This window comes from Crocodylus porosus, unplaced genomic scaffold, assembly GCF_001723895.1.
Source record: "Crocodylus porosus isolate Cpor-Errol unplaced genomic scaffold, CroPor_comp1, whole genome shotgun sequence".
Taxonomy (NCBI): Eukaryota; Metazoa; Chordata; order Crocodylia; family Crocodylidae; genus Crocodylus; species Crocodylus porosus.
Window position 1 is genome coordinate 13,256,004 of NW_017728921.1, and position 9,471 is coordinate 13,265,474.

At 40.4% G+C, this 9,471-nt stretch overlaps 1 protein-coding gene across 1 annotated transcript in view; it reads right to left on the minus strand.

Annotated features, from left to right (window-relative positions):
• The window catches only part of TANGO2 (transport and golgi organization 2 homolog), a 75,129-nt gene that overhangs the window by 36,711 nt on the left and 28,947 nt on the right, over positions 1 to 9,471 (minus strand). The window contains exon 4 of the mRNA XM_019539022.1: positions 1,396 to 1,484. Coding sequence (XP_019394567.1) covers positions 1,396 to 1,484 — 89 coding nt within the window. The remainder of the gene's footprint in view (positions 1 to 1,395; positions 1,485 to 9,471) is intronic.

The following is a 9,471-nucleotide window of genomic DNA, read 5'->3' on the forward strand; positions in this document are numbered from 1 at the left end:
AATGGACAGCACCTAACAGTAACACAAAAAACAAGTGTCAGGGTAAGCATCAAGAATGATAATCAATGTCAAAACATATGACCAACAAAAATAAAGTCTTGTATGTTTTTTCATCTTTATCACTACCTTCATTTAGGTCACCACCAACCTTATTAGCTTAACATGCATACAAATGAGACCTGCACAGAATTGTGAATTGACACCGCCATTGTGTGTCAAATGAAACTAAAACAAATGTGCAAACAGACTAAAAAAATGACATCAGAAGTGGATTTTGATGCCTCGGCTGCAGGCCAGCATTCAGTTCAAATTCAGATTTCAAAGCTTTTGGGTTGTTATTCTATTGTTATTTATTTATTTATTTGCATCTCTAACAAGAGAAGCAGCATCCAGAAGGTCTGGCACGAATTTGGAATATCAGCCAGAATTTCAGAAAAGGAAAAGGCTGCAGTGCAGTAGGAGTAATTTATCCTCACAGGCTTCCCTGCCAACGACAACAACACGCAGCATCAATGAAGAGTCTTTTCAGAGTCAGAATTTTGTATTAAAACAATGCTCTATTCGTGCCTCACTATTTCTGAGCAAAATACTATAACTGATTATACCTAAATTCACCTCTACAGATAAAGATAGATTCTCAATAAAAGAGAAACTAGACAACTGGGTAACTTTACAGTCTTCTTAGTGACAGCAGGCAGAAAGCTCAGGATGCTACGAAATAGCTTTGGTTATTAGTCGATATATTGCAAACTGATAAGAAAGTGAGATGTGTATAGTTAAAAAAAAAAAAAAAATCTTTTTTTTGAGCCTTATTTAAGTTAAACTATTTTAAGGGTCACCTCTACCAAGTATGTTATAAGAGATTAATCTCCAGTTATTAAATATCCTGAATATTTTTATTATGATGGACAATGCAACACATTTTTATCATGCCACTTGAGCCAAAGTATACGAGAATATGACGAGAAAAAAAAAAGAACAGTTCAAGACTTTTTGCAGTCAGCTAACTGAAATAATACTCAAAATAGACTAGACTATGTATAAACGTATCCTTGAACTGTCACTGTAAATTTACAGTTTATTGTTATGGAATATAGTCCATGAGTTTTGCTCTAGTTTGAATGATTCCCTTTCATATTACGGTTTACAAGTGAAAAAAAAAGAATCACTAAAATCTATCCACAGATTACATAATATCCATAAAAACAGCAATACAATTTAGATCTAGCCTTCTCTTATAAACCCATTACCTCATTTTCAACCACTGTACAAAGGGTCTGAAAAAAACACCCTCCAGAGTATCTGTATGTTTTTGAAGATGCCATTACAGATATGCAACTAGACCCACGTGGGGAAAAATATTCCAGACAATTTTCATTAAAAATAATTACATACCGCTAAGGATCTCATTGCTGCTGTCCCAAAAATCTGCTGACTTGGACGGCCTGTTGTAAAACTCATCTCTATTAGCTGCTAGGATAAGCCTGCAGGACAAGAAAAAAGAAAAGACTACCTGAATTTCTGTCTTAAATGGTATAAACATCAGGTATGCATGATTTTAAGAGCACATATTTTTGTTGTTGTTGCTTGGTTTGTTGTTTTGCAGGTGGAAAAGCCAATCCCTACTAAGTTACCTTATTTTCAGGCAGGTTTGGACATACACCTCCTCCAATAGTGAAGTAAGAATTTGTTTAGAACTCTGCAAAGTTATATGCAGTCAGCACCATGACCAAAACCAGAAACACAAGAACGAGACAGCTGGATTTTTTAAAGTGAAATTACATTTGCATGTGAATTTTAATGTACATTCCACAAGAAGAAAAGGTATAAGTGCTAGCAGATAGGAAATGTATTCCTTATATATACACACACTAAGAGTTCACAGGTGCAGAAAATTCTATACAACTGGAGAGAGCCCACAGAGAAACAGAAATCTGAAAATAAAGGACTCCTACTAAAGGCACCTCCCCCCACACCACAATACTCCTTTCTCAAGAAGAGTTTGATCTCTTCAACCTTGGAAATAAATTCTGGTACGGAGAAAGCACATATACCTTGGACACTTAACACAGCAGCACTGATGCATAGAGAAGATCACATAGCACCTTAACATGAATCTGATTCCTTTCAATCAAAAGTTTTGACATGGTCAATCTTCTAATCAGCCAGATTATAAGCAGGAAGCATGCAAATTGGACCTTCAGTTTGATACGGTCATCTTAGTAACACTACTGCTGGACTTGAGATCAAAATACACACAAGAAGTGGAGTGAATCCTGTACAGCAAATGTCAGCAGCAGTCCTAGCAGGGCTGGGGGAGCAGAATAACCTAGCTCAGGTGAGGAGGAGACAGGCATTGGGACCCAGCTGCTGCTATTGCTTCTCCCTGCAGTTCAGCTGCAGTGTAAATCAAAGCCCCCCTCCTAACAGAATGATATGCTACCAGACTGCAGCACAGCATGGGCAGAACTCCCCTTCTACCAGATTTCAAGATGACAGTAAAATGTGGTCATGCTGTAATGTCAAAGAAGCAGCTTCAGTTTACGTATGTTCAGAGATTTGTTTCAAGAGACAAAAATCCAGGGTTCTGTCCTTATTGAAGGGGCTCCAAATTCACAGCTTCTTCTGCTCACAGATCCCGTAGGCACTAACCCAGAGAGCAGAGTGCTCAGAGCCCTATCATGGATGCTGTGGCCTGAGGACAGGCACTGGCAGGCAAGAGCAGAGAGACAAAAATCCTGAGGCATGCAGATGAGAAAGGAAGATGACTTGAACTGGGATAAGGAGCCACGAGCGGGGAAGTCAGGATTGGGAAGCAGGCAAGGGCAGGTGGAATTAAGTTTTTATGGGAATGAAGTTGGGAGAAGGGAGGAAATCAAGGAAGCAGACACGTGTGCACATCCCCCCCAGACGGCTTGGAACAGAACCCGAGATTACTGGGCATCTCGACTTTTTCAGGCATTGTGCCTGGCAGCCGAGAGAGGGGGCTGTTTGTGCTGTTTTAAGAATAGAGTAGAAAAATAATTGTGCAGGATGGCTTAGATAAGCAGGGGGCTGGACTAGATGACCTCCTGAGGTTCCTTCCAGCCCTACCTTTCTATGATTCTGAGTATCTGACTTTTCAGAATAGTTATAATTGAATAGCAGTTGACACATTTATACATGGATCCTACTGATATAGCGTGCACATTTCTGAACACGTGACATTTCAGAAAAGTCAGACCCCAGGATATCTATTTTCTATACTGTATTTGGGGAGCCAAAAACAGAGGCATGCGAGAAGAGACCACCTGCAAAAAGGTCTGGCTGAAATTATTCAACTAGCTTTGCATAGAAACCGTCTCAGAGGTAGGAATAGAATCCACTTCTCCAAATAGGATTCAGCATCCTCAACCATGAGCATCTCCTTGCTCCTGCTGTCCCTGCCTCATCACTGCCACCTTCCAAACTTCTCCAACAAGTGAGACAACAGCCCCCATTATTAAACAACTCATATTCATCTGTAGGACATGTCTATGCTCTACGCCAACAGGGACTCTTCTGGGGAAGAAAGAAAACACAAAAAAAGAAAAACACGAGATTTTGAACAACAACATATACGAGGGGGTTGCATTAAGGTTGTACAGACCACCCTAATTCTGATGTTTCCTAACTTCTGAGTAGTTGATTTTGCAGCCCAAATGTTTTTTTTAATACAGTGCGTGTGCAATAATGTTTCATGTCAAATACATGTAAATATACAATAAAAGCAAAAACCACCCCACTGTTGTCCAAGTTTGTTCAGCTTTAAGTATCCAGAGGAGAGAAAGGAGTTGGTCATTCTGCCTCTGAGGCTCATTCCCACTGTATTAACTCTGAGCATCCAGATCATTTGGCTGAGTCTTACTTTACCGAAAGGAAGACTCTTTCATACACAAAGGGATAGAGGAAGTAAAAGGAAAAAAACAAAACAAAACACAGCTTTCTTTCATGCCAACCATGAGTTTTTTTGGGGGTGGGGGACTGGGTTAGAATCTGAGCTCCACAGGAAGAGCGGAGGGAAACATTTGAATCCCTACTGAGACTTGGCGACTGCAGCAGACAAACTGCAGGAATCTCTGGAGGCTCCATAATCAAAAGCTAGTAGGGGGTTAAGAAATACAATATGCAATTGAAAGACATTGTCAGATGAAATTCCCTGTTTATATTTGGTAATAAGCGCTTCTCACTTTATAAGCTCTGAGATTGCTGTGCTGCATTTTGCTAAATGGGTTGCAGCTCACAACAAATGATCTAAACCTAAAATTAGCCAGGTTTAGAAAGTCAAACAAATATATTAAACAGTACTGGCCATTAATAGGAAGCAGAAAAGATATAAAGCTCCAAACTAGGGCAGCCCCTGGCCTGCTAGTACCCTGCCTGGGAACCCCCAGGGGGTGCTGCTGCTGCAGAGGGAAGGACTGGGACCACCTGCATCTCAGGGGCTGCTCGGCCCACTGGCAGCTCACATGGGCAGGCTCTGCCAGAAAAAAAGAAAGCAGTGAGGGGCCCAGCCTGATCCTCCCCCACCCCGTGGAGCCTGCCCATCTCTCCCACGGCCAAGGGGTGAGCTGCTGGTAGGCCCTGAGCTGCAGGGAGTCCTAGTACTTCCCTTTCCGGCAGCAGCACCCCCCGGGACCACCTGGGTGGGTGGCTAATGGGCAGGTGCTGCCCCAGCTTGGAGGCAGCACCCAGCCTGATCCAACTGTTGCCCAAGCTGTAGCTAGGGCAGCACTCCCCCACTAACCACCCATCTGGACAGCCCCAGGGGGCACCGCCACCATGGAGGGGAGGACCAGAGCTTCCCACAGCTCAGGGGTCACTCGGCCCCTGGCCAGAGGACATGTGGGCAGGCTATGGAAAAAGAGAAAAGAAAGAATAAACAAACCAAAAAAAAAAGGGTTGGAGCCCCTCACCATAACAGTGATGGAAGCCCCTAAATTGAAGTGGTGGGTTTTTAATAGTACAATTAGAAACCCACCATTTCAATTTAGGGGACTAAACTCCCATCATGTGTACAAGTGCCCATGAATCATATTCGGACTAAACTGTGATGTTACTATACCTTTGCACCAAGAATCAGAGCATTAGACTATCCAAACCTTTCAAATATGGACAAACAATATCAACAGAGTTAATGCAGTGATTCTCAGCCAAAGTGCCACAGGGGTGCCTTGACACCCTTTCAGAGTACCATGAGGTGCCAAACAGTGCTAGCACTGTGAGTTGTGCAGACATGATTCACAAGATGACCCAGAGATTTCAAATTGGATTCCTTAATGTTAAAACCATTTTGACCTCTTATGGGTTTTGCAAGTTCTTTGCAGCAGCAGAATTTTCTATTGTTAAAACAAAGGAGTGAAAACTAAGAGCTGGCATTTACCAATGGGTGCCTGGAGTCTGAAAAGGTTGAGAATCACTGAATTAACGCTTACTGAAACTTAATCAGTCATTTTCAGGTATCCTGAAGTGTTTCTCTCTGTTTCATGTCCTGCACCCCCATCAAAAGATACTCAAGCCTTTACCTTCCCAAAGAACAGGAGGAAGGGGGAGAAATAGCCAACAAGTTTAGTGTGAAAAGTTAAACAAGAAACAGCAAACTGATAAAGATATAAGAAGGTTAAACTGAGGCAAATCGTTTTTAAATCAATTAATGTAATATTTGTTCATTAGAGCCATTTCAGTGATGCACAAGAGTCCATTATCCTGAAAGCAATTAATTCTCTAGAATAGATACAATGACTAATAATGTTTCTACAGCATTGATCTAAACTAGTTTTATGTTCAGTGTTATAGCTTTAAAAGAGCAATTATTACTTGTTTTGCCGATAACATTAGTCCATTTTCTTTTAGACCTGTGATACAAAACGAACAAAAAAAAAAATATTCTGGTTTTCTTTCCCTTCCCTTCCCTTCCCTTCTCTTCCCCTGTGCCCCAAAACAGAATATATTTCCTTAGGCCTTGGTGGCAAACATAGGTTTCCCATGATGAAAAGTGAATAGACTTAACTTTTGTTCTAGTCTTGTTTACTTTGCTCAATTTAGCACTTGGTTGGTCCACTGAGCAAAACCATAAGCACTTTGCAGTATCATGAGACAGAGACACAAAGGTACAGAGGGCAATGGACACATTTCAGTTAAGACATGTTGGATTCCCTTCATAAAACTGAGTCAATATTTAATTTAAAGATTCATTCTAGTTTTAAAATGAATTCAGCACTTGCACTTCTAAAAGCAGTCTGAAAACAAAGTTTTCTGAAAGCCCAGGACAGATTTAAAAATCTCCCACTCATCTTGTAGAGGAGTATGTAAAGGAGTAGCAATTCATAACTTTGAGTAGATGCCATTACAAAAAAGATATATATGCAAGGCCACTTCAGAATATCAGGTACCTAATTTGGGACATTAAGAGTATGTCCTGCTCAGAAAAGTGGATATCCAGTTTCAAAAGAGTAGTGTATGCCAACAAAAGTGCAAGTCACAGGTATCCAGGTTGTAGCAGTATTGGTCTAGATGAAAAAGCAATCAAGGCTTGTGGACAGAGGTGATATATTTTATTAGACCAACCATAGAAATATGAACTTTCATTTCTATCCAGGGGAACTTTCACAATCTTTTCTCTGGTGCCTGATGAAGGCTGCTTGTATCCGAAAGCTTGCAATTAATGACATTTTTTTGCAAAAATTTTGTTGGAGTATACAGGTGGAATATTCAAAATTGCTCCTAACTGGGCTCAATTAGAAAATTAATGCCAGGATTGTTTCCTTCATGTCTTGTGACCCTGTACAATCCTTTCATTGTCTCTGGTGTGAGAAGTTTAATGCACCTGTAATTACTATCACTGTAGAACTGTTTATTGGTGCTTCACATTTACATACAGTAAATTAAATTAACTGCCTATTTAGAGGGGAAACTAAGACAATTTTGATTGTAAATTTTATATAAAAATAAGATCTCTTTTAAACAGAATTATCAATCCATGTAATATCTTCCTTCCTTTTGGATAGGACTTTTTGTTATGCTACTGCAGAACAAAATCGGGGTGGATAAAAATCAATTATTTTTTAAAATAAAAATAGCAGATTTTTATTTAAATCATATTTAATTGTATTTTTTATTTTTTAAAGATTTTTTTTTAAAAACAACCTATATATAGTTTTAATGTAAGATATGTTAAAGGTCAAAGACATCAATTGTGGAATAGGGATTATAACTTCTAAGAAGAGTTTTATAAATAGGTCACAACAGGGCATGGACTATATTAGAGGCCCAAACTTATGTGGTTCCCAGAGGCTCCTCTATAGATTACTAAAGACCAAGGAAAACCATTTTTACTCAATGGGACTCAGTACTCAGTCTAGAAGTTCCCATTAAGCATCTCTGTGATGTTTAGTTTCAGTTCTTAAATGCTGGAACTGTCTCTCCAGAGGTAACATCCTTATTAACAGCAGTATATGGAGATGAGAGATAACAGACCTGATTACCTACCATCAGCCCTATTGTCTCTCTGCAAGCTGGTGTACACAGAGTCAAACCCTTACCTCTCTTTAAAAGTGTGAAGTTTTAAGAAGTTAAATGAATAGAGGATTGGTGGGGGTGGAGTAGATCTGGGCAAGGAGGAGTCTGGAGATAAATCCAAGGCTGCAGGGGCAGTTAAAAAAAAAAAAAAAGAAAAAAAAAAGAGAGAAACATTTTGAGCAGAATAGTCCAGCACTCGAGGGATAAGTTTCTGAGTATAGCCCAGGGGTAGACAACCCCGGCACGGGTGCCAGAGTGTGGCACTCAAAGACTTTCGCTTGGCACATGTGCCTCTGGGTGGATGGCAGGGAAGGGGTTGGGGCTACATGGCCACAACAATGATCAGGCCCTTCGTGGCTCCCCTGCCATCTGCTCTTGGCATGCCAACATCTTACAAGTTGCAATGGTGGGTGTCTCTGGCACTCTGCCCAAAAACACTGCCAACCCCTAGTATAGCCTCTCCATTGATTTGAGATCTAATGAGGGAATGGTATGTTAGAAAGAAAAACCGATCATGGCAGCAGGCTTGCCAGACTGTAAGAGATGGAAGTAGTCAAAGATGAAAAGAAATCTAGAAGAAAGTGAAGAAAGCCCCAAAAGCTAACAACATATGGCTGCAGCACTCATTTGATGTCCTCCTAATACAGCATGGCAAAAATATCCCCCAAATATCCATAATTAATCTAGTGAATTGGAGCTAGTTCACCTCCCAATGACTTCACAAGTATGTGCTTCAATTAGCTTTGGCAAATAAAACAACCAAATCATAATTCAGTTTTCTGATGTAGCTACAAAATTAATCTGAAGAAATGTCAAAATAAATCACCGCTTTAAAATGTATAGCCTGTACCTTCTAAGAAAGAAACCTACATCATCTATCTCCGAGTTGTGATTCATACATATATATTAAGATTGTATCAAGCAACAAGAATGGACTTTTTGTAGAAAACAATGATTAAGTCAAGGCTTCCCGACTAGTGATTTAAATCAAATCCACCCTGACAGCAATATTCTTATATATTAACCTTTGTTTTTAAAATAAAATATTTGCATCTACATCAGACTGGCAGCAAATACAGAAGAGTCATAAACAATCCTTTCTTAGTTTCCTACCATTCATGGTATTTTGTATGCATAGAACAGGTATCATACTGACCAAGAAGCTCCTTTATTCAGCTGTCACAAATCAATATTCTGCGACTGCACCTGAATATCCTTCAGGGTAACCATTTCTAAGCTTCTGTATAAGCTTTTGGCATTTTTCTCTACCATATGAAACTTATTCCCTTTATTTATACATGCATGCACGTTTACAATGACAGCTTACCTTCTGTCTCGTTGCCTACTTTATCCAATATACAGTACCTTCATACTATTGTTCACCATCACCCCCAATTTGTCTATTCTTTAAATCAAATCACCTGGACAAGGGAGAAGAGATTGATATCATAGATCGACTTCAAAAAAGCCTTTGATCTGGTATCCCATGATCACCTCTTGGCGAAACTGGCCAATTGTGGCCTTGGGACCACCATGATCTGCTGGCTGGGAAATTGGCTCTGTGGTCAGACCCAGAGGGTAGTAATTGATGGCAGTCACTCATCATGGTGTCCTGTGACTAGTGGGGTCCCCCAAAGCTCTGTCCTCAGACCACTATTGTTCAACATCTTCATTAATGATGTGAACATTGGAGTCAGGAGTGGACTGGCCAAGTTCGCCGATGACACCAAACTTTGGGGCAAAGCATCCACATCAGAGGACAGGCAGGTGATCCAGGCTGACCTGGACAGGCTTAGCAAATGGGCGGATGAGAACCTGATGGTGTTTAACACCGAAAAATGCAAGGTTCTCCACCTTGAGAAGAAAAACCTGCAGAATCCTTATAGGCTCAGCAGTGCTACGTTGGCTAGCACTACGGAAGAAAGAGACTTGGGG